The sequence below is a fragment of the Urocitellus parryii genome, chromosome 11, assembly GCF_045843805.1.
Source record: "Urocitellus parryii isolate mUroPar1 chromosome 11, mUroPar1.hap1, whole genome shotgun sequence".
In the NCBI taxonomy this organism is placed as follows: Eukaryota; Metazoa; Chordata; class Mammalia; order Rodentia; family Sciuridae; genus Urocitellus; species Urocitellus parryii.
The window spans coordinates 67200-90432 of record NC_135541.1 but is presented as its reverse complement, the minus strand read 5'-3'; the positions used below and the strand labels follow the sequence as shown (position 1 = coordinate 90432).

General features: G+C 58.8%; 3 protein-coding genes across 6 annotated transcripts in view; 1 reads left to right on the top strand and 2 right to left on the bottom strand.

Annotated features, from left to right (window-relative positions):
* Agrn (agrin) overlaps positions 1–6844 on the bottom strand; it is a 30978-nt gene extending 24134 nt beyond the window's left edge. For all 3 annotated transcript variants that reach the window (XM_077791069.1, XM_026414873.2, XM_026414872.2), the window contains exons 1-2: positions 6585–6844; positions 4310–4571 (exon numbers count right to left, since the gene is read on the bottom strand). In XM_077791069.1, coding sequence (XP_077647195.1) covers positions 4310–4571; positions 6585–6791 — 469 coding nt within the window. In that variant the 5' untranslated portion in view covers positions 6792–6844. The remainder of the gene's footprint in view (positions 1–4309; positions 4572–6584) is intronic.
* Positions 6845–8068: 1224 nt separating this feature from the next.
* Isg15 (ISG15 ubiquitin like modifier) lies at positions 8069–9602 on the bottom strand. The gene is made up of 2 exons (XM_026414888.2): positions 9488–9602; positions 8069–9197 (listed from the first exon to the last, which is right to left on the bottom strand). Exons 1-2 carry the CDS (start codon positions 9488–9490, stop codon positions 8724–8726), a joined length of 477 nt encoding a protein of 158 aa, XP_026270673.1. The 5' UTR covers positions 9491–9602; the 3' UTR covers positions 8069–8723.
* Positions 9603–20109: 10507 nt separating this feature from the next.
* Positions 20110–21505, top strand: Hes4 (hes family bHLH transcription factor 4). 2 transcript variants are annotated; one of them, XM_026414906.2, is made up of 4 exons: positions 20110–20217; positions 20755–20850; positions 20944–21031; positions 21120–21505. In XM_026414906.2, the coding sequence occupies exons 1-4, from the start codon at positions 20110–20112 to the stop codon at positions 21503–21505; spliced, it is 678 nt and encodes a 225-aa protein (XP_026270691.1). The 2 variants fall into 2 exon arrangements, with proteins under 2 accessions (XP_026270691.1, XP_026270694.1); XM_026414909.2 differs by having other exon boundaries at positions 20110–20221; positions 20675–20850.
* The last annotated feature ends 1728 nt before the right edge of the window (positions 21506–23233 follow it).

The following is a 23233-nucleotide window of genomic DNA, read 5'->3' as shown; positions in this document are numbered from 1 at the left end:
ATGCCCTTCATCTCACCACCTCAGCTACTCCCACGGGCAGAGCCCACAGGAGAAGGTGCTGGGCTCCCGGCAGGCACAAGGCCCAGCTGGACAGGGCAAGGGGACAGACTGGACAATAAGCAGCAAGCAGAGGTGATACATGTGCATTAAGGCAGAGGCCTCTCAGACACAGGCAGAGGGCGCCCACTGCCCAGACTTGAGCGTCCTCTTCCCAGGCTGAGCCCAGGGACACTAGCTTCTCAGGTGCAGATCTGGGAGGGAGTCCGACCCTGGGCCTCTGGAGATGGGTTCCACCTCTCTCCACTGCGCCAGAGCGTCAGGAACCACCACTGGCAGCCAGGCCAATGGAAAGTACAGAATGACTGCACACAGTTGGCCCCAGGCACACACAAGCACAGCTGGAAACAGCCTGCGGGTGAGCAGCTCTGCTCCCCCCTTCCACTCCACGGTGGGGGTGTGTGCAGGGAAGCCTGGGAGAGGCCAGCTCCCCTTTCCCAGGTCCAGCTGTGAGCAGCCCCTGCAGGGGGCCTTCCTCAGAGGAAGTTCTCAGGATCTGAGCTGGAGGGAGGGGGCCCTTCACTGGGGAGGGTCCCTCTCCACTGGAGGCTTCAAGGAGACCTTCCCCAGCCTGCGGCCCAGCAGCAGAACCTACAGGGGGCAGAGGCCTCTTCCCAGAGGTAACTCTCCCTGGGAGGGTCAAGTCTGCTAGACAAGGCTACCCTGGGGACTGCAGCCACCCCCAGCCCAGCAAGGCCTCAAAGCTGGGGAGCCCCACAGGGAAGAGCTGACAGAGGCAGGAGGGCAGCTCCCACCCCATGCAGCCCCCCCCAGCTCTGATGTGAGCAGCTGCCTGGTCCCCGGTGGAGACAGTGGAAGCTGCCCCCCACCCCTGCAGCAGCCACAGCAGTTTCCCACCCCCTGTCGTGATGGGGGTCGGCTTTGATCTTCTAGGTTTGGGGATCAGCCCTTCAGTGTGGGAACAGCCCCATTTTGACCTCCAGTCTCTCCACCTCAGCCTCTGGGGCTGGGAAGCTGGCTCTGACCTGCGTGGGTGTCCTGAGTAGGTGGCCTCTAACCTGGAATGCAGGGGTGCTGTGAAGGTGCAGGCAGGCCCCAACAGAACCCACTCCCTCTAGCACCCACTGGGCAGCCCAGGAGAGGGGGGGAGGCTGCTTCAAAGCAGACTTTTCCACTTCCAGTGGGGGGTGGGGGCACGGAAGGGGGGCTCTTCTCTGGGTGGGGATTGGGGGAAGGGGGTGGGTCTGGAAAAAGCCTAGAGCTGTTTCCAGTCCTGCCCTCCTTTGCCTGTGTAAGGCAGATCACCCCACAGAATCCAGGGCATTCCCCACCCATCCCAGAACTGCCCCAGAAACCCAGGGAAGCCAAAGACAAGACCGACCCACTCAGGTGCACCAGCAGCACCAGCAGCACCAGCACCCGGTGGGAAGGAGCCGGCCCCTCCCCCAGCCACACAGGCAGGTTGCCTGTGGCAGGCAGTCTCCGTGCCAGCAGCCTCCAGCCTGGACCTGCCTGGGGGAGGGGCCGGGAGGGCACTAGGTGTGGCCCAGGGGTAGGCTGAGAACCTGGAGTCTAGAAGAGGGCAGCAGGGACAGGGAGAAGCTACCTCCCATCTGCAGAGGAAGGTGGGAAAGCTGGGGGGTGGGTACAGAAATGGAGTACACAGCAGAGAGCAGCCCAGAAGCCTCCCCACAGCCTAAGAGATCAAGAGATTGGGAAAGGAACCTGGCCTGGGGGTCAGGATGCCCCCACCCACTGCCCCGGGACTGTCCTCCTGAGGGCCCTGGACAGTTGGCCTGGCAGGAAGGGCTTGACCAGAACACTGCTGGCTAGGCCAGACCTGGGAGCCTGGCTGCCAGGACCCCCAGCTTCAGGGCTGGGCAGAGCCCAGCTGGGCAGGTGCCAGGCTCACTCCAACCCTGGCCCCCTGCCCTGTCCCTGTGCCAGGCCCCGGCAGGGGCAGACAACACTTCCTTTCTCTGCTACTGGCTTGGAGTGGGGAGGGAAGGGCCTCAGGCTGCCCTGCCGGCCCCCAGTCAGGCCTGTGTCCCTCTTGGGGGCTTTGAGGCTTGGGGAAGCACCAGGATGCCTCCCTGAGGTGGAGAGGGAGGTGATGGGAGTGTGGGACAAGGTGGCAGAGGGCTGCCCTGAGCAGGCTCCCAAATGGCAGCTGCTGGCCCTGGAGAGAGGCTAAGCCAGGCCACTCTCCCAGCAAAGCAGGGGGTGGGGTTGCCTTCTGGAAGGAGCAGGAGGGGCCCCCAAAGGTGGTACAGGGGGAGGGGCACATACCTGTCTCAGTTATGCCAGGAATGTGGCTCCCCAGGCAAAGGAGGGAGGAGACTTCCTAGGGGGCCGTGGCTGGGGGAGGGGCCGACTGGACAGGGCCAGGAAGTTCCAGCTGGCCCAGGGGAGAAACTGAGGAAAGAAGCCGCTAGAAGGGGGAAAGGTCTCTGCCCTGGCAGCAGGACCCCTCAGGGCAGTGTCTAGGCAGCGGTGGGGAGGGCATGTTCCCAGACCGGATTCCCACCCAGAGGGTCCTGAAGACTAGATCCCCTGTGCCCTGCTGGGATGGGGCAGTGTGGGGAAGGGTCACCTAGGTTGTAGCCTTGTCTGCCCACCATCACTAGGACTGGGGAGGGGGCTGATGTGGTCATCTTCAGAACAGAAGAGGGACCCAGCCTGGGAGGACTGGGCCAGAGATGTCCCTTCAGCCTGGTCCCTCAGGCCTCAGGGGGGCCTGTCTTACCCTGCGTCACTGACGCAGGGTCCCTGTCCTAGCAGCCACGGAACCCTGGTCTGCTTCCAAAGTCGAGATTCCTGTCACTCAACCCTGCTCAAGTTCTCTGGGCTCCCCAAAACCTTACCGCGGAACCCAGATTCCTCACTCTGTCCCCTCTTCCTGGGGCTCCCCTGTGTCCCCTTGGCCTGTCTGGAAGCCCCCACCTGGCTTTTAGGTCCTAACTGATCCCTGAGCCACATGGCTCACAACAGGTCAAGCCACACTCCTGGGGGGTCTCCTTGGGAACTCTCCTCCCCAGCTGTCCCTCTGCTGGGCCTGGTCATTCCTAACACCAAAGCCCAGGCCTGGCATGGGCAAAGGAGGCTTCAGAAGCTGAATCCTCTGTGTGACCTCTGACTCCTTATCAGGCCTCAGTTACTGAGTCACAGACCCTCGGGAGGGACCCACCCCTCAGAGAGTTAATGATTTTCCTTCTGGATCTTTCAGGGATGAGCAGGGACAGCACCCAGACCCTCCTTCTCCAGACCTTCCTCATCCCCCATGCCTCCACGCCATGCCCAGCCCACAGCTTCCAGGGCAGGACCAGGACTGGTCTTTGCCCAGTGGGATGGCCTGGCTAGACTCCCACGGCTCAGGGGACCTGGAGGTAGCCCAGGAGCAGCTGACCACAGCTGGGGGACAGACCACAAGGCTGCCCATTCTGGGCTAGGTCCCTCCTTCTTCACAGTGCCCCCAGCAAGACAACACAGGGGGCGTGGGGAAGGGTCCTAGAGATCCCCCTCAGGAGCTGCATCAAAGCAGAAAGGCAGACAATAGTTAGGACTTCCCCACTGGCCAAGAGAGCACCTCAAATAAGTGGAAGTCATGACCCCTGCCACTGCCCTGAGGAGGAAGTTTCTCTCCGTCCCCCACCCCACATCCCATTCCAGATAGCCATAAGGGAACAGACAGGAAGTGGAGGCGGCAAACTCTTACATGCTCCCACCACATTCCCTGGCCTATCATGTGACAGGTCACTTCCCAGAGGCACTAACCTGTCTAGTCCCCAGCAGCACTCATCCCGCACAGCAGCTCTTCCCAGAAACCGTGGGCCTCTGGACACACAGGATCGGCCCCCAACCTCCAACCCCTAGCCTGGCCACCAGGGCTTTGCTCAAATGTGTGCACCCAGCCTAGGCAGACACGGGGCTTCTGCCAGAGCGTGGCAGCTGGTGTCCATCATTCACCTGGTGCCAGCTCCTCCCCTGGGAAAGAGCCCTCCAAGGGGGAAGGGGCGAGGAAGCAGAGGAAGCCAGTCCCTTTGCAGGGCTTGCTTCTGTTCCTTGGGCTCTGATGGCCGGATGACTAGAAATGCGGCCAGGGAGCAGCAAAGTAGGAATGAGGTGGGAACACAGCCAGACAGCCAGAGAGTATGTATTCCAGCTGCAAGTAAACCCCTCTTCACTCTCCCTGGGCCCAACGCTCTGCCACTCACCTCCAAGCCCACCTTTCACACATACCTGGCAGCCCTCTGCCCACCCCACTGGATCCCTGCACGGACCCCCCACGCACCTTCTACACAAAACTCCACCTCCTCCAGGTTGCGAAGGGTGATCCGCATGAGGCTAGAGTTGAGCATCAGCTCATTCTTATGGGCTGGCCACAGGTAGGGGGGTGCTGGGTTCACAAAGAAGATCCTGGTGTCCCCGGTAGACACCTGGTTGTCACAGATGAGGGGGTCTCCAAAGCCACCAATGACGACCTTGTTGCCACCATCCAGAAGGCTCTCCTGGGACACCACATCTTTGCCCTTCAAGTACCGCCAGACTCGAACCTGGGTAGACACAGGGGCAGGTGTTAATGGTCCTCTTCCTCCTGGGGGAAGGATACCAGACAAGGCCCGGGCCCTTCGGGCTCCGACCTCAGCTGCTCAGGTCGAATGCCCACAGTAGACACCAGGCCTGGGCAGAGATCTCTGGACTGCCCCTGGGCAGAGGCTGCAGGTAAATATACACAGTGCTGGGGTGGTGCTGCCCCACTGTGTCACGTGAGGACATGGGACCTCTTCATGTGATGTCTCATGAACACAGGCCCACCCCAGGAATTAGCTCCTATTCCAGGTCTAACCAAGATCAGCACCCCAACTCCAAAATGTCCACCTCAGCTCAAGCTGGATTTGGGGAGGGGCCCACCTGGTCTGGAGTGCCTGCCTCCTCCACCCTTCCTTTTCTCCCCCGCTACCTACCACCACTTGCTCACACTCTGGGCAAAGCCAGGACTGGGACACAGGGATGGAGGGGGGTTTGGGAGCAAGCGGCCAGCCAGGATCTTGAGACCCCTGTGGGCGGGCTGACACCTTCCTTCCAGGAAATGAAGGCCCCCCTCCTCCAGCTCCAGCGTCAGGGCAGCCAAGGTAGCCGTGAGCCACAAAGTCAAGTTCGGGCAGCTTTAGGCAGCCCCACCCTACACCTCTCCTCCTGGGACCCTGAGGGCATCTACTCTGACACTGTGGCAGGAGGGACAGCCACAGCCCCCGCCCAAGGCAGCCCACATCACAGGTCCACAGATCCTTTCACTCCCTGCAAATGGAGTTCTGGGAAGAGGCCCCTTCTTCAAGCACTGTTGGGGGCCAGGGCTCTTGGAGTGGGAGTGAAAAGACAATGGGACGCCTTTCCACCTGCCAGCTCAGGACTGCAGAGTCTGCAGGGACCCCTCCATCAGCTGGTCCAGCCTCATCTAACCTCCACACATCCAGTAGGCTCCAGCAGGAGAGAACCCAGGCAGGAGAGGGCCTGTAGGCTTTCATCGCCTCCCCCCACCCCAGCCACACCCAGGAGCAGGGGAGGAAGTCGGGAAAATCCTGCAGGGGCTTGGCAAAGTGCCCAGCGGTGAGGGGAGGGGCTCGGTGGGGGGGGACCCCAGCTGTAGCCCGCACAGACCACTCTGAAACAAGCCGCAACCCTCCCCATCTCCATGGAACAAGAATGATCCATTTCTGGTCGAGTGAGGTAGTCTGGGGGGCCAGAGGGTGGACCAATCTTGGGTCCCCAGGGCCCTCCCTGGAAGATTGTGGAGGAAACCCACCATACCTACTCCAGGAGCTCCCAGATCCAGCTGAAGGAGAAGTGGAACAAGATTCCCCTCCCTAGGGCCAGGGGAGCTCCAGTATTCCCGGGTGCGGGATAGAGCACCTGCCCCTGCTCCCCTTCCCCCACTGGGCCCAGGCACGCGAGGTTCAGCAGCGGCCCCGCCCACTCCCTGCCCCAGCCCCCCACAACCGTGGCCGCAGCACCCCTCAGCAGTCTCCCGACGTTAGGAAATTAAGCTGTGCACCTCTTTCTCCCGGCACCCCTTTAGCACTGGTGTCTCGCCTCTGAGAAGGGAGAAACAGCACTGATCACAGGTAGAGCTCCCGTCCACACCCCAGGCAAAGAGCGTCACCTCCCCGACCCTACCCCCTTTTCTTTGGCTGGTGGGGAGGGGGCGCGGCAGCCCCCATCCTTCCTGGGGGGAGGTGCACTTGTTTTCGATAAGGGAAAGGGCTTGGGGCGGAGGGGAAGCCAACACCCGGTTGCCCGGCCTGGGCACCACGGGCGGTACCGCAGCAACACCGCAGGAACTTTCCCTGTCGCTCCAGAGTTTTCCGGGACCAGGCGCCCCACCCGGAGGCTTGGCGGTCGCCAAGGGAGCGCGAGCGGGGGCTGCGGAGCGTCCGGGATCATTCCCACGGCCTGGGATAGGGGTCCCAGCAGCGCGGCCGGCAAGCGAGGGGAGGGCCTTGGGGCGGCATCGCGGGGAAGAGGCCCCGGCCCGGGCCTCCCGGGGCTGGGGTCCCGGCGGGGCCCACCTTGCAAGAGTACGTGTGCTGCACCGGGTCCACGTTGAGGATCTCCTCCACCGTGCCGGTGAGCACCACGTTCGCCTCCTCCTCGCGCCGCTCCAGCGCGCGCTCCGGGCACGTCCCGCCGGCGATGGGCAGGGTGTGCGCGGCCACCACCAAGAGCAGCAGCAGTGGCCGCATTGGAGCCGGGCCGGACGGCCGCAGGCTGGCCATGGCGCAGCCGAGGACGGCGGAAGGCGGCCGGGAGAGCGCGCGGGCCGGGCCGCGCCGGGGACCGGACTGGACAGGACGGGACGCAGCCCCGGGAGGCGGCTGGAGCGCGGGCGGCGCGGGGGCGGGACGGGGGCGGGGCCGGGCAGCGCTGCCCCTCCCCCACGGGGGCCCGCCCCGCCCGCCCGGCGCCCTGCGACCCGCGCCGGCCGCGAACAAAGCACCGGGACAGCGGCGCCGGGCGGAGGCCGGGGGTGGGGGCGCTACGTCGCGCCGGGTGGCGGTGAGACCGTCCGGGGACTTCGGCAGGCCGGGGGCGGGGCAGGGCGGGCCCAGGGCTTTCTGCTGTGCTTCACCCCTGCGGACGCCCCTCCCCCGCCTGCGCGGTCGTCCCCCCCAGGAAATGCGGCTGAAGTCGGGTTAATGCATAATCTAGAGGCGACGTGACTGGACTTCCAAGGGGTTCGCGGAGACGACTGGGCCGAAAGAGAGGCTGCTGGAGTCCGGACCCGCGGCCCCTCGGCCCTCTGGCCTGCCCCTCCCCCGGCGGGGGAGTGGTCCCTCCAGCTGGGGTCCGCGACCGAGCTTTCGGGATCCAGACTCTTGCTCACTAGGGCGCGGGCGCGTCCCCAGCAGGCCGTGCCCCCCAAAGCGCACCGGTGCGGGCGGTGACTGACGGAAGCGGCGCGCAGACCCGCCCACATCCCGCCCGGGCCTCGCGGCCAGGGAGCAGGGCGCCCCCTGCTGTCCATCGGCTGGTGGTCCCGTCTGGGCGCCAGACACGCCCCCTCGCCGCTCCAGGCCGCTCTCTCCAGCTTATCCTGGATAGGTGAGGCTCAGAACTGGATCTGCAGTGTGCGAGGCACAGGTTTCTGAGCCAGAGGTATTGAGTGGTGGGTGGTAGACACTCCCCCAGAGGAGGACCCCAGCCCACTTTGGCCCTGGTGGGGGATTCCGGGAGAAAGTGACTCCAAGGATCTGTACTTACACTTGCTTTGTTGCAGCATGGCAAAAGGGGGACCTGGGCGGTCTTAGATCTGCATCCCATGCACCCAAAAGTGGTCTTCTGGGCCTCCAGCCAAATCATCCTGAGGCATTTGAAAGTTAAGGTCCAAGTGCCCCCAAGGTAGTGGTCCAGGGACCAGAGAGGTGCACATTCTTCCCACCGTACCCGGATCCTAGGTGCCCGGCCTGGCTCCTGTGGAACTCACTGGGTAAGCTGGTACAGGAGAAAAAGACTGAAAGAAGCATTTCCAGAAGAAGGGAGTGAATTGGCCCATCCGGGAAGGTCTGGGACATGCTCTCCTGGTGGACAGGGTAAACCACCAATTCCCGGCCTGCTGCACTTGGCCTCTTCATTAGGCATTTCTCTGGAGGATACACATGCCCCCTTCATCCATCCCCACCTCACTGCAGGCAGGACAAAGCAGGTGGGCAGGTGGCAGCCCCCAGTGTTGTGCCAGAGGCTCCCTGTCCCTCCCACCCACAGGTCTAAGGACCCATCCTCACTGCTTCCCGGGCTTTGGGAGGGGCTGATCCCAGGGAGCCACACACTGTGGCCTGTGGAACCTGACCTGGCCTGACCTGTTCCGCCCTAATTCTGCCCACCCAAAGGTGAAAGTGGAGCCATGGTGAGTCTGTGGCTCAGCCTGGCCAGGCCGCCCCAGCCAATGTGTCTCTTTATCATTCTTTAGATATGACCCCTTGACCCCAGGAGGTGTGGAAGTAGGTCTCCCTTCAATTTCTGGGAGAAGAGTCACAGTGGAGACCACTAGGCCCTGTGACACCTGGTCCCTTGACTTCTCTCTCAGACCTCGTCCCTCCTAATTCATCAGCAGAGAGAGGGGGAGATCAGGCAGACAGACAGAAGGCAGTGTATCCTTTACATCATCTTTATTCCTAGCACTTGATCCCGGGTTGGGGCTCCTGGGTCTTCTAGGCCCCGCCCCCGCGCAGGCGCAGGTTCAGAAACACAGTGCTCTGAGGGGCGAGTCCATACTCCCCCAGCAGCTGCCGATCTTCCATGGGCCTCCCCTCGAAGCTCAGCCAGAACAGATCTTCCTGGATGTGCTCCTGCTGGGCAACCTGCCCCTTGAGCTCCGCCACCTTCTGCGTCAGCCTGATGCTGTAGGGTCTGGTGCGGCCCTTGTCGTTCCTCACCAGGATGCTCAGGGGGCTGTCACAGTTCTGCACCATCAGCAGGACTGTGCTGCCAGAAGCCAAGCCCTGGCTGGTGAGAGGGACCCTGTCCTGCAGCACGGGGCCACTGGGCAGGGCCAGGTGCTGCTGGAAGGCAGGCACGCCGATCTTCTGGAAAATCTGCTGCTTCAGTTCCAACAGCATGGCGGAGTCACTCAGGGGCACCTGGAGCTCTTCGCCCCCCAGCATCTTCACCTTCAGGTTCCAGCCCTGCGGGCATCACAGAGGTTGGGCTCCCACACGGACCACAGGTCCTGGGTGCTGTTCTCTGCTGGCTGCCCCTCCACCCACTGGGCACAGGAAGGCCAGTCTCCCACAGCCTCCACGTTCCTCCCATCACCCTCTGTCCCCCTGTGGGCCCATCCCCTCTCCTCACACTTGGGAACCCGGCCAAGCTCAGGGCTTGGCAGTGGGTGCTCTGCTGCTGGGAGACCCCAGCCAGGGGAGGGAGGAAAGTGGGCTGGAGCAGCCCAGCTGCCCCACTGTGCCATCTGCCTCACCATGGCCGGAGTCTCCAGGGCTCGGTCCACCTCAGGTGCTCAGGAGTTGGCTTCCTCTCCCCTCTAGCTGCTCCACAGGCCATTTATGAGTCTCAGCTACACACGTCAGAGGGCGGAGCCTCCCACAGCCCACACCAGTGGCTGGTCGCCTTCAGTTTCGGTTTCCTTTTCCCAGTGCGTGAGTGAAGAAACAAGACAGAATGACAGAACGACAGGGAGGTACTCTGGATGGCCCGGCTCTCAACGGGACCTGAGGACCCTGTCCCTGCCTCCCAAGGCTCCACCAGGGTGTGCGTTCAGAAGCTCGTAAATGCCCAGCACTCAATCTGCCTACAAGATGCACAAGAGTCATAGTAACACGAACTAATGACTGATAACTTTCACTTTCCATTTACCAGTTTACAAATTAGTTAGCTTGGAAATTTTCACCATGATTAATCTGGAAAAAAATCATAAGATAGGGAAAATCCAAATTACCCAGAGATAACCATTGGTTTAGGACAATATTTGTTCAGATTATTTCTTAGTGAAAGAAATGTATCTTGGGGCTGGGGATGTGGCTCGCCTGGCATGCGTCTGGCCCGGGTTCGATCCTCAGCACCACATACAAACAAAGATGTTGTGTCCGCTGAAAACTGAAAAATAAATATTAAAAATTAAAAAAAAGAAATGTATCTTATTTTGTACAAAAATAAATTCGTGGACACTATCAAAAAAGTTAAAAGACAAAAAAAGAAAGAAAAGAAAGTTAAAAGACAACCCACAGTCTAGGATGAAATGTTTCAAATCATTTATCTAACAGTCCACTATCCAGGATATATAAAGAGCTCTTACAGCTGGGTGTAGTGGTACACAGCTATAATCCCAGTGGTTTAGGAGGCTGAGGCAGGAGGATCACGAGTTCAAAACCAATCTCAGCAATTTAGCAAGACACCAAGCAACTCAACGAGACCCTATCTCTAAATAAAATATTAAAAAGGGCTGGGTGGGCATAGTGGCATAGGCCTGTAATCCCAGTGGCTTGGGAGGCTGAGGCAGGAGGATTGCAAGTTCAATGATAGCCTCACCAAAAGCAAGGCCCTAAGCAACTCAGTGAGAATTTGTCTCTCTATAAAATACAAAATAGAGCTGAAAGGCTGGGGATGTGGCTCAAGTGGTAGTGCGCTGGCCTGGCATGCGTGGGGCGCTGGGTTCGATCCTCAGCACCACAGAAAAGTAAAATAGAGATGTTGTGTGCACCGAAAACTAAAAAATGAATATTAAAAAATTCTCTCTTTCTCTATATTTAAAAAAAATAGAGCTGAAGATGTGGCTCAGTGGTTAAGCACCTCTGAGTTCAATCCCTGGTACCCCACCACCAACAAAAAGTGTTCCTACCATGAGGCAGCCTTGATATTGGGACCTACTTATACATAATTTAACTTTATTCAATGACTATGCAAAGAGTAATTAACTCCACGTTATATATAAATAAACTGAGTCCTTTAAAAATTTTTATAGTTGTAGATGAACAGCATGCCTTTATTTAATTTATTTTTTTAATGTGGTGCTGAGGATAGAACCCAGTGCCTCACACATGCTAGGCAAATGCTCTGCCCCTGAACTACAGCCCCAGCCCTAAATTGAGTCTTATTAGGGGGATATGGCTCAGTGGTTAAGTGCCACTGGGTTCAATTCCTGGTACAACAAACAAACAAACAAACAAAAACAACTCTTACCACACACCAGCAGGACAAACAGCTCAACTCAATCTCCAAGCCAGCAAAAAGGGCTGGTGTGTAGCTCAGTGGCAGAATGCTCACCTAGTCTACATAAGGCCCTGGGCTCCATCCCCAGCAACACACATGCACAAACACAAACACAAATACTCACTCATTAATTTTTAGGGAAATGCAAACCACAACCAGTCTGAGCCAGACATGGTGGTGTGCTGGCACCCACCTGTAATCCTAGCTACTCAGGAGGCTAAAGCAGGAGGATTGCAAGTTGGAGGCCAGCATGGAAATTTAGCAAGACCTGTATTAAAATAAAGAGGGGATGTGGGGATATGGCTCAATGGTACAGTGAGCCTGTTACTATCTTGCACCAGCAGGACACCAATAACAGAAGCAGCGATGAGCACTGACAAGCACCTGGAGAACCTGGAGCCCTGGCACTGCTGCTGGGAGTGTGAAAGCCGCAGTGGAGAACAGGCCGGTTGTCCTTCAAAATGTCAGACAGTTATCATATAACCCAGCAATTCCATTCCTGAGTACATATCCAAAAGAACTGAACACCAGCATTTTTTACAATTGGTAACAGGTAGAAACAACTCAAATGTCCATCAACAGATAAATGGGCAAGGAAAATGTGGTGTGTGCACACACATGGAGTATTACTCGGCCAGGACAAGGAACCAGCTTCTGTCACACCACACCACAGTCCTGAATGAAACAAGCCAGACATAAACAGCCACCTGCTGTGAGACTAAGGATATCAAAAGTCCAGAACAAGGCTGCTAGGGTTTGGATCTGGAATGGCCACACATTGACAGCTCAGTCCCCAGCCCATGTCACTACTGGGAGGTGGTAGAATCTTTAGGAGTTGGGCCCTGGTGGGAGGAAGTAGGAGACAGGGCTGCTTTGGAAGGGCCCTGGTACCCTGGCCCCTCCTCTCTCTGCTTCTGCACTACCATGAGGTGAGCAGCTCTCCCCATGCCTGCTACGATGTGCTTCCTCAAAGGCTGCAGAGCCAAGGGACCATGGATTGAAACCTCTGAACCCCGAGCCAAAATAAACCTGTCTTCCTTTTAAGTTGACTGGGTCAGGTATTTTGTCACAGTGTTGCAAAGCTGAGGACCACAGGGGGGTCCATAGAGAAGGGGTTTACCCCCGTTACTTCCCTTCTCCTGTACTTCTGCCTGGGCCTATGGCCTTCAGCAGCCTGCAGTTCACTTCTCTGTGGCTTGAGCCTCTCCTCCCTCTACAGCCTGCTCACTGCTGGGCCTGCCCCTAGCCATGCAGAGGACACTGTGTGAAGGAGTGGAATCCCTGATACATCTAATTACCTCTGATATATCTATCTTTGTTAACCTATACACATGTGCTGGATCTTATGTTCTCAAGATCATTCTGATTCTTACTCAGTGTGGGAGCAAGCACCATCCCGACTGTCTGCCTGAAAGCATCAACCTCAATATTTTATTGACCATAAATCAGCATTGAGAACCTCCAGGCTCCTCTGGTCTGACATGGTGTTCCTGTCATGGCCGTGGGGAGCCCTGACAAGGTGGCGGGCGAATACTGTCTGCACAGCAGGCACCAGGGGTCTGCTTTTGCTTCTTCCTCTACCTAATCCTAGCTGGTGTCATGCCCATTAAAGAACATTCCTACCTGAGATGTTGATGTGCCTCTGGCGGGTGAGCCTCACCAGGGCTGGGCTTGGGTCCTGATGCACAGACTGTGTCCCTGGACTCCAGGGGGGACAGAGCCTTCCTCATGACAGTGCCCGGACCTGGCCTCCCTGAGAGTCTAGAAGCACAAGGGACCAGATTCTCCCATACAAAGCGAGTCTGCCGGCGTCAGATCCAGACCCCTCTCCCTGTCTCCCTAGTGGGCTGGTCACCACCCGAGGCCACCATTCTAGATGACATCTGGCTGACTCCAGACACCTGACCCTGTGTCCCTTGGTGGCCCTTGGTCACAGCTCAAAGGTCACCCCATGTCTCTGGGCAGATGGGCTGGGCCTTCCCCACAGGCCCCTTGATGCAGGGGTTACAGGTAGGCTATGGCCGCAGGCCTGGAGCACAGTGGACAATGACCAGGGAAGTCAGCATTAAACAGCAGCCAGGAGCTCACCAGACCCTTCACCAGGACCAGGAGGACTGAGCGGTCGCAGCCAGACCAGAGCCCTCCTTCCTCACGGCCCCCTGGGCTGGCACAGCCCCTCCCAGAGGCAGCCCTAGCAATGGGCCTCTTGGGAGAGCAGGATGTAGTACCGGGCAAGAAAGAGACCTCTTTTAACACCATGCAGCAGCCAGTGGACCCTTCAGAACCACCTGGATTCTGGTTCTTAGTAAAACAGACCTGGGCTGGGGACAGGGCTCTCAGGACAGGGTGGTGATGTCTGTAGAGAAACCTGGAGGAGGAGACAGGTCTGTGACCAGGGCTGTTGTTCTAATCTGTGAAAAGCAGGTGGCAGGAGCAGGCATGGGACAGTTCAAACCCACCAGGCCCGTGAAGGAGGAGCAGCAGGAGCTGCAGGTCTGATGGGAGCAGGAGCCCGCAGTCTACGACATGACACGAGGTCAGCTGTCTTCTAGATCCAGACCCAGGTACAGACCAGGACCGTGGGGACTGCCACAGGCAGTCGAGAATTGGGCTAAGGCCAAACCAGGCCCCCTCATGTTCCTGCCACAGAATGACATGTCTGGCCTCTGGTTCTCAGATACCCAACCGAAAGGGGAGTGCTCAGGTGGGGAGGCTACCAGGACAGATCAGCCACCCCCCACCCCCCGCCGGGTCAGAGCTCTCTCTAGGAGAGAGAGGCCCGGCGGCACCTGCCCAGGAAACAGTGCTAGTGAAGCTCACAGTCCACAGGTTGAGAAGCTTCGTTCCAGACCTGGAGGTCAGGGCAAGGCCTCCTTGCCTGTCCCCAACGGCCTTGGAGGTGGCTTCACCGATGCTGTGTGCCATGGAGTCGCCTCTTCCCCCACACTGTGAGGTGTTGTGAGGTTCTGTCCCGGGGAAAGGCTGGTCTTGCTACCCTGAAAGTCCTGAGCAGGCCCACTCCTGCAGCCCTGCCTGCTTGGGCCTGTAAAGAGGATCCTCGGGGGCTCCCCTCTGCTGGTTTCCTGGTCTCTGAGCAAGACAGACCATGGACATGTGCTCACACTCCTTGAAAGTCTTGCTGTGACCTTGAAAATCATATTTGACATCAAATGGCTGCCTGAGTGTTGATGGGTACCGTCACTAAGCAGAGTTGAGGAAAGGTGGTGTCACTGGGCAGAAAGGCACTGAGAATGTGTCCACCTCTCACACAGACAGCAAAGGTGGGTTTGGCAGAGGCATAAGTGGCATAAGGAGGGCCTCAACTACAAAGGATCAGCCCAAGGGCTTTGAAGAGACAGGGGCTTTGAAGAGTGGACCAGGAGCAGGGTTGACCAGGACTAGCGTCACGCCTGGGCAAATCGGGGCCACCTGAGGCACAGCTGTGGGGGTGACCAAGGCCAGGGTGATACACAGCACCTCTCTTGCCACAGGCAGCTGCAGCACAGCATGAGAGAAAGACTTGGCTCAGCACTTTGAGGGTCCCACCCTCGAATCTGGTCTGACCTACTTTGACTGGTGGAATGTGCTGGAAGTTTTGCTACTGGGTTTGGAACCCCCTGCCTCCACTTTACCCTCCTGGTATGTTGGCTGAGCCTCCCTGAGAAGGCAGGGTAGGCTGGGCAGGATTCCAGGCAGCTGGTAGAGAGCCTAGCATCAGTGATGCAGCCCTGAGCATGCGGCACAGTGCCTTCTCAGTCCAGTGGACCCTCAGGCAGCCTGGGCTCCCTCAGAGCCCCCAGATGAGAGGAAGATGGCAGGTGGCTGTTAAACCCTGTGACACTTCGTCTTCAGGCAGGTGGAGCAGATGGGCAGCGCAGCAGCAGCCACAGGGCTGCAGACAAGCGCCCTTGACCAGAGAGGAGAGGGTGCCCAGCGTGAGGACACTGCACTGGGGCCTCTGCTAGGACCTCACCTCTCGGGGCTAAAGGAGAGGGAGGCGGCTGCCAGGCTGGAGGTAGTTGGGGACCCCAACCCTCAGGCTGGAGTGGACCTTGGCCAGCATAAGGCCAGCGAGGAGGACACAGAGGCAGAAGGGAGGGAAGGTCCGCGAGGACTGTGACAGCAGGGCTGGGAGAGTGGCGGGAGCCAGGAGGAGTATCCAGGAAAGAGCAGCACGGCGCAGGGTCAGCCCTGGGCCCTTCCACACAGGTCTGGTCAGGAAGTGGCCATGGGGGGGAGCCTGCCCGCTCCAAGCGCCACAGCCCAGCGAGAGTGGGGAAGCTGCACCATGGAGAGAAGGCTCTGCCCGGCTCCGAGCCCCCCACGGCGTAACAACAGCAGTCCCCAGGCTGTGCCCACCCTGAGTCCTCCTTGTCATGAAGCCGTGGCTGCCACAGGCTGCTCTGTTTTGAGTACCAGGACTGAGGCGCATGACTCCACACCTCGTTTCTACAAGTAAACAGCCACCATCTGCCTGGCACAGCCCTAAGGCTCAGAATAATAAACGAATGAATTCACCATGCTTACGAGAATGACCCTGTGAACTTATCAGATTCATCAGAAGCACAGGGGCGCCAGGGTGTACCAAACATCGGAAAAACCAGGCCCATGAGCTTATCCAACACCCCAGAGCACCAAGTAACATCATGCCCTCACCTGAGGCCCATAAAAGGAGGGGCACCCCAAGACTGGACATGACATCACCCTGCCCATGTCACCTGGTCACTTGTCAGGAGCCTTGCCCAGGAAAATCACCACAGCAAGGATCTTCCAGATATCTGTGCTCCAGGGTCAGCACAGTGTGGTTCCTCCAGCCTGTGATGCCCACACACGGCCCCCTCCAAGCTGAACAACTCAAGTTGACATCCAAGTGGACACTGTGAACCTGCCTCTGTCAGAACCTTGGCCTAGAATAAGTGCCTACACTCTGACAGCTCCAAATAGCCAGGAACGATCTATTTGGCTAGTTCATAATCTTATCTGACCACTACAGATTCTTTGCCTCTTATCTGCTCTCTGCTGGAACAGGAAGTAGGGAGGAGGGAAAGATCGCTGACCCTGGGTCCAGGCTTCAGTCCATCCCCAATGTCCCAGTCATAATGCTACATAATCAATGACCCCCAAATACTGCCTTTTTCTGTGGGTTGATACTGGAATGGGCATGCAGGGCCTCTGCTCTGCCAGGTGTGGGTCCTGGCTCAGTACGTGTGAGCTGGCCACTCACAGCTACAGCTGGGACCATCTGGTGTCCTGTGGAGGTGCATGTACAGGGCTGGTGTTGGCTGTCAGCTAGGCCTTTATGATGCCGTGAAGTACATATTTGATCTCTGTCTCCTTGCACACAAGTTGAAAAATACCTTGTAACTTCAAAATAATGTGTCTTGGGCTGGGGCTGGGGCTCAGTGGTAGAGCACTTGCCAAGCATGTGTGAAAGACGGGGTCTGAGTCTCCGCACCGCATATAAATAAATGAATAAAGTAGGGCTGGCGATGTGGCTTAGGCCGGAGCGCACTCGCCTGGCAGGCGTACGGCCCGGTTCGATCCTCAGCACCACATACAAACAAAGATGTTGTGTCTACCGAAAACAAAAAATAAATAAATAAATATTTTTAAAAAATGAATAAAGTAAAGGTCCATCAACAACAACAAAACATTTTTTAAAGAGTGATGTGTCTTTGTACATCAAGTGCTGGCTGGTAACCCCCTGGGTAACTTCAGGAGGGGCCCTGAGGAGCAGATGAAAGTCCAGTTGACCACCACTGACCAATGCTCTGATCCATTATGCTTCCATGAGAAGCCTACATTAAAACCCAAAGGACAGCCCGGCATGGTGGCCGACACCTGTGATCCCAGTGACTCAGGGGCTGAGGCAGAAGGATGGCATGCTCAAAGCCAGCTTCAGCAAGTTAGCAAGGCCCTAGTAACTTAGGTCCACTCTCCCTGAAAACATGTGGCTCAGTGGTTAAGTGCCCCTGGGTTCAATCCCTGGTAACCAACCAACCAGACCAAACCAAACAAACCCCCAAGGACAGGATTCTGAGAGCTTCCAGATGAACACTTGGAGGTTCCTGAGGACAGTGCCCAGGGAGAGCATGGAAGATCTAGGGCCCTTCTCCACCCCCTTCCCATGTCTCTTCATCTGCGTTGCTTAGAGTAGACTTTATGATAAACCGGCAAATGTGATTCCCTGCATTCTGTGATCCACTGGCACAGATTACCTGAACCAAGGAGGGGGTGGTGGGAACCCTGGATTTTTGCCGGTGGTCAGAAGCATGGGTAAGACCCCTGGAGCTGGTGGCTGACATCCAAAATGGGGCCAAGTCCTGAATCCAGGCCTGGAGTCTGATGAGATCTCCAGGCAAACAGTGTCATCTGAGTTTGAGGACACCAGCTGCTCCATCGTTGAATAAGAGAGCAGGACACACCGATTTTTTGTTGTTGTTGTATCATCAGACCCTGGCAGGGTGCCAGATGCCACACACACAGGCCAGGGAAGGCTTCCTCATAGCATGGGACCAGGTCTCCACAGCAAATGTCCAAGGCAGCCAGGTGGGTGCGCACAGCACCTTTAAAATTAAGCCTTAGGAGCTGGGGTTGTAGCTCAGTGGTAGAGTGCTTGCCTAGCATGTGTGAGGCACTGGGTTTGATTCTCAGGACTCTCTATAAACAAGTAAAATAAGGAACTAAACATCAACAACTAAAAAAAATATATATTAAAAAAAAACCCTCAGCCTGAGAAGTCATGTCTTGCCAGGCCCCTGTCCTCACCGGGACACATCACAAGGTTATGGAGCAAGAGGTCAGTGCCCCTTTTGGAAAACCCAGTCTGCCAACAAGGGCATCACCACCATGACCCTGTGCAGCCCAGGACCCTCCCTTCCTACTCACAGTGGAGGCCCAATGCCCCCAGGAAGATCCTTTAGAGGTCAAGTTCATATTCAAGAGGCAATGAAGGGACAGTAGAGGGACAAGGGAAGAGTCTCAGAGAGATGCAACTGGACAGCAGGCCCAGCCTGTGACAAAGCTGGTGCTCATGCACTCTTGCTAGCGACTGTCTGCACAGGCCCCTCAGTCCTCGGGGCACTCAGGCAGAGCAGAGGTGAGAACAGGCAGTGTCCTCTCTGTTCAGCTGGGTGGCCAGACCTGGGGAAGGAACAGGGCTGCGGCTGGTGAGAATCTAGTGCTCACTGTGTGCTAGGCACCCTCAGTGTGTTTTGGGGATAAGATCTCATTTGTCTTTCCCAAGGACTCTAGGGTAAAAAGAGAAACCAAAGGTTCAAAGGGCAGGAACCTTGTGGGGAGAGGTAGGGAACACAGAGAAACCAGGGAGAACCTTGCTCTCAGGCTTCCGCTTCACTCTGGGTCCCTTGTAGGCCTGATTTTTCTCTTCCCCAGGTGAGGCCCAGAACACAGGGACAGGCCCAGACCCTCAGAGGAGACTCCCTGCAGGAGAATGGGGTGCTGTGGACACTGGGGGTACTTTCCAGATTGACAACCAAGCAGAGGGTGCACCCCATGTAGACTTCAGGGGTCACAGGCAGACTCTCCCCCACCCCACCTCAGTGCCCCATGAGAACGGGAGGACTATCTGCTCCGTGCTGGGATTCCAGAGGGCTTCCCCAAGGTGAAGCCAGGGGCTGTGCTTCCTCTAGACTAGGGCCAGACCAGGGTTGACCTCGGGGGGCAGCTTCAGATGGGGCCCCCAGGACTGGCTCTCCAGACCTCCCCCTGGGCCAGAAGCCCCCAGGACCCTGCTGGCCCTGCCGAACACTTCCAGTCTTCTCTTGGCCTCCGTGACCCTTAGGGTTCTGGGGATGCCAATCCCTCCACCTGGACCTTGCAGAGCTTCCTTCCCGTGAAGGATCCGTCCTGTAGGCTTCAGGACCACCCAGAGGAGAGAGAGGCTCCACCACAGCCTACCCCTCCTTTCTGTCTCTCCAAAAGTGGGCTGGCTTTTTGTTGGTGTGTGGTAGGCCTCCTCCACTGGACTGGGAGCACCAGGAGGGTCTCCAGGACCTCAGGAAACCTCCACCATGGATGCAGGATGTCTGTCAGGCCATGTATGCCGGGGACCCTGAGTGCTCAACAGAAAAGCAGGGCCCAGGGTGTGATTCAAAATGAAAACAACAGCAAGCCACAGACAGAAGCTTTTTAACAATTGCCCTCAGAAGAAAGGCACATCACCATTACATCCTTCTACCTGGCTTGGGTCATCACCCTGTGACACTGCCAGTCTGCCCACATCAGATTGCCCTCTGGTGTCACCCAATGCCACCAACTGCCTGCCGAGCTCAGCCAGTCACCTCTTTCCAGCCCAGGGGCTGGGGTTGGTTCTTTCGTCCCAGCAAAGCTGGGTTCACGTCCCTAGAGGCCCAGGCCTGCACGACATGCTGCACACGTGCAGCCTGAACAAATTTGGAGAATGAGGAGTTGCGCAGGTCGGGCTCCCCATTCCTAGAGGGGCTTGTGAAATTTCCTTTCAGACTGACTGCACCGCCGCGACGGACCGCATCCCCCTGCCCTCCGGCTTCCACGCGGCGGGTAGGTGAGCCTACAGCCGGAGCACCCCTCCTGGCTCGCGCCGGGAACCGGCCAGGGCGCGGCGGCGCGGTCCCCCTGTCCGGGCTGGCTGAGCAGGCGCGGCAGCGAGTGAGTGACAGCTGGGGAGGCGGGGTCGCACGCCCGCGGAGCTGGGCTGGAGAGGCGCTTCGCCCATTGGCCAACGCTAGTGTGGGAAAGGACGCCCGGCTGGGTTCGCAGGCCCCGCCGCGCTGCGGCCTCATAGAGCCGGCCACGGTCCCGGTTCGCGGGCTTTTGGCCGGAACCCGCCAGAGGGCGCAAACGTTCTGCCCGGCACCGGAGCGCGGGTGCAGGATGCCGGCGGACACCCCCGAGAAGCCGAGCGCCTCGCCGCTGGCCGGAGCGCAGGCCAGCGCCAGCCCGACCCCAGATAAACCCCGCAGCGCGGCGGAGCACCAGAAGGTGGGTCTACCACGCGGCCTGCGCAGTGGTTTCATTAATGAGGTTCTAGGCATAAAGTTAGTTAGACGAGATCGAAATAAAAACACAAGACTCAATTACCTTAATTCTATTGCTAGGTCCGAGAGGGCTCCCCTCTCTGGTTCGCTCCTCCAGCCGCCCAGCAGGGCAGCAAGGATTACTCAGGGCTAGCAGGAGAGAGAGAGAGCACGCTGGGGACTAGCCTTTTATTAGGGAACAAGAGATTCAGGGGAGAATTCCATCCAATGAAGGTTGAGGGGGGGGCTGCACTCCAAGGTCAGGGTCAGCGATTGGGTCCCCAGGGTCAGTGGTCAGGCACACCCCCACACGGATGGGCTCTCTCATCAGGAAAGGGCCGGGAAAAACTTCGACATTTGCCAAAGTGCCTCAGACCCTTAACGGGAGGCACCCGATCACGTGTGAGAATGGCTCCCCACAGGTGGGTTCCCGCCAGGCGTGGGGGGTTCGGTTGGGGGAGGGGCGGCCGAACCCGGAACTCAGCCGCTGCCTGACCCGCAGTCCTCCAAGCCGATCCTGGAGAAGCGGCGCCGAGCGCGCATCAACCAGAGCCTTGCTCAGCTCCAGACCCTCATCCTGGACGCGGTCAGGAAGGATGTAAGTCGGGCCCAGAAGGGGGAATCCAAGGACTGAGGCGAGCAGAATGGGACGTGGCTGAGTTACAGACCACCACCCTGTCCCGGCCCCCAGAGCTCCCGCCGTTCGAAGCTGGAGAAGGCCGACATCCTGGAGACGACGGTGATACATCTGCAAAACCTGCGTCGCTTTCGGGTGACAGGTGAGGCGCGGGTGGCAGCGGCTAGGGGGCGGGAGGCGCACAGGGCCACCGCCCTAGACACGACAGCTGGTTTCTGCTGCTCCCGCAGCCGCACTCAGCTCGGACCCCGCTGTCCTGGGCAAGTACCGTGCAGGCTTCAACGAATGCCTGGCCGAGGTGACCCGCTTCCTGGCTGGCTGCGAGGGTGTCCCAGCCGAAGTTCGCTCCCGCTTACTCGGCCACCTGGCAGCCTGCCTGCTCCAGCTGGGGTCTTCGCGCCGCTCGGCCTCGCTGCCCGCCGCTGCAGACGAACCGGAGTTCGAGGTCTACGCTGGCCGCCCGCTGCGGCGCTCGTTCGACGGCCCCTTTCCCCGGCTGCGCCCAGGGGCCGCGTTCGCGCCGCTCCTGCCACCTAGGCTGACCCTGGAGCCTCCCGCCGCCCCCAGGATGGGGTCTCCAGGCCGGAGCGGACCCTGGAGGCCGTGGCTACAGTGAACTGCAGAGGGTCCTAGGGCCGCGGCCTTGGCCAAGACTGTAGCAGAGAGTATTTATTTCCAGAGGCTTGGGGTGGTTTTGTGGTCTTTGTGAACAGCCTGGTTCAGGCCCGCAGAGCGCCCAAGTTGGTGGTCTTCTGGCGGCCCGGCCGCCGGCTCCGGGCAGACGCGCCGGTGGGCCCCGCCTGCTCGCAGACCCAGCCCTTTCGTAGACTGGGTCCTCTTCCGGCCCGCCCCGCAGCCGGGGCCTGCTATGGGGCCGCCCCTGCCTCTGGAGCGTGGGGATTGCTTTGGTCCGCGGTCGGGCGGGCGACGCTGGGGTGGGAATGGGAAGCGTGTCCAGGGAGCGCAGGCAGGGAGGCTTCCCGGAATGGGTCTCAGTACTGGAAGGCGGTCGCACGGCATCACTGGGCAAGTTTTCTTTAAGGGTACTTATCCCAACTTCTCCCCGGACCCTGGGAGGTAGAGATCGGCCTTTTCATGCCATTGCTTCCCCGGGAGTTGTCCTTCGCTGGGGTGAGGACTGTCTTCTTCCTTGTAAACTCAAGGTTCAGCACAAAGCCGCCTGCATCCACCTAGGCGGACCCCCAGGCCTGCACTGGTAGGGGTCCCAGCAGGGAAGGGTGTCTGGGAGAGGCTGGCAGATGGTAATCTGGACTCAGGAGACATTCCTTCCATGAATCCTGAGCCCCTGCCTTTGGAGGCAACTCAGGTCACCAAGCAGAAATGCCAGGCCACACTGGGCACGCACCCTGTGCACCCCTGCAGCCACAGTCCTGCTACCCTCAGAGCTGCTGCTGGAGGCTGGGCTCCAGGTGCCTGAGGGAGTGGTCAGACCGCAGGGAGTCTTCCAGAGCCCTGTGCAAGGTGTACCCAGACCCGATTCCCAGTGTGGCCGAATTCATCAGACACTTTCCTGGCACCTGCCTGGATGGGCCATCAGGGAGGTGAGTCCCTCTACCACAGGCTTATCTCACCTCTTCCCACAGGTTCGCCTGGGTCCTCCTGGGCAGGACCATGGAACCTGGCAGAAGCCTCTAAGTCTCTACCAAGACAGTCACCCTACTCTCTGCCTCCCTGCCTCCCTGGGCTCCCGGGGCTGGGGCAGTGCCCCTGAACAGCAGGTCACCATGTGGGCCAGCTGCTGTACCCTGGGGTGTACGCACATGCAGGGACCCTGCTCCCTTTAGATCTGGGTGGAAGGAGAAGGTGGAGGCTGCCCTTGGCAGGAGGGTTGGAGGGATCTGCAGAGGGGTGACTGGAGGAGGGGAGATGTTCAGGGAGGGTAGGGCTCCTGCTGGAAATTGAGACTGGTGCGTGGCTAAGGGAGGCCACTTGCTCAGAGTTGGGTTCTAGACACCCTGCAGGGAAAGTGGGACTCTCTGCCTGGGTGGCCAAAAAGAGGAGGCCAACCAGGATGCCACCTGTGAGGTTGGGCTTCAGATGCCCCCTCTCCCCAGAAGCAGCAGCATCATCCACCCCTGCCCCTTACTTCTTGATTCCTGGATCTGTTATGGGCGCTGTCGCCAAAGGAATCTCTGGGGTGGGCACCACTTAGCTCCACAGGACCCTTACTCTCAGCTGGGCAGACCCTCCTGATCTCTGTTCCTTGAACTCAGTCCCCTCCCCAGTTTTCTCCCCACTCTCTATGGACCTCAGAGCACTCCCCTGCTGCAGGCTTCTTCAGCTGTCTGGGTCCAGTGGGACTGTTCTCCCGCCAGCCACACCT

Bases quoted from the DNA above. Each gene is read 5' to 3' on its own strand.
- Hes4 (XM_026414909.2), top strand. From the start codon at position 20,110: ATGCCGGCGGACACCCCCGAGAAGCCGAGCGCCTCGCCGCTGGCCGGA. The intron at 20,222-20,674 runs GTCTACCACGCG...GGCTCCCCACAG, and splicing joins GGCGGAGCACCAGAAGGTGG to GTGGGTTCCCGCCAGGCGTG. The intron at 21,032-21,119 runs GTGAGGCGCGGG...CTGCTCCCGCAG, and splicing joins GCGTCGCTTTCGGGTGACAG to CCGCACTCAGCTCGGACCCC.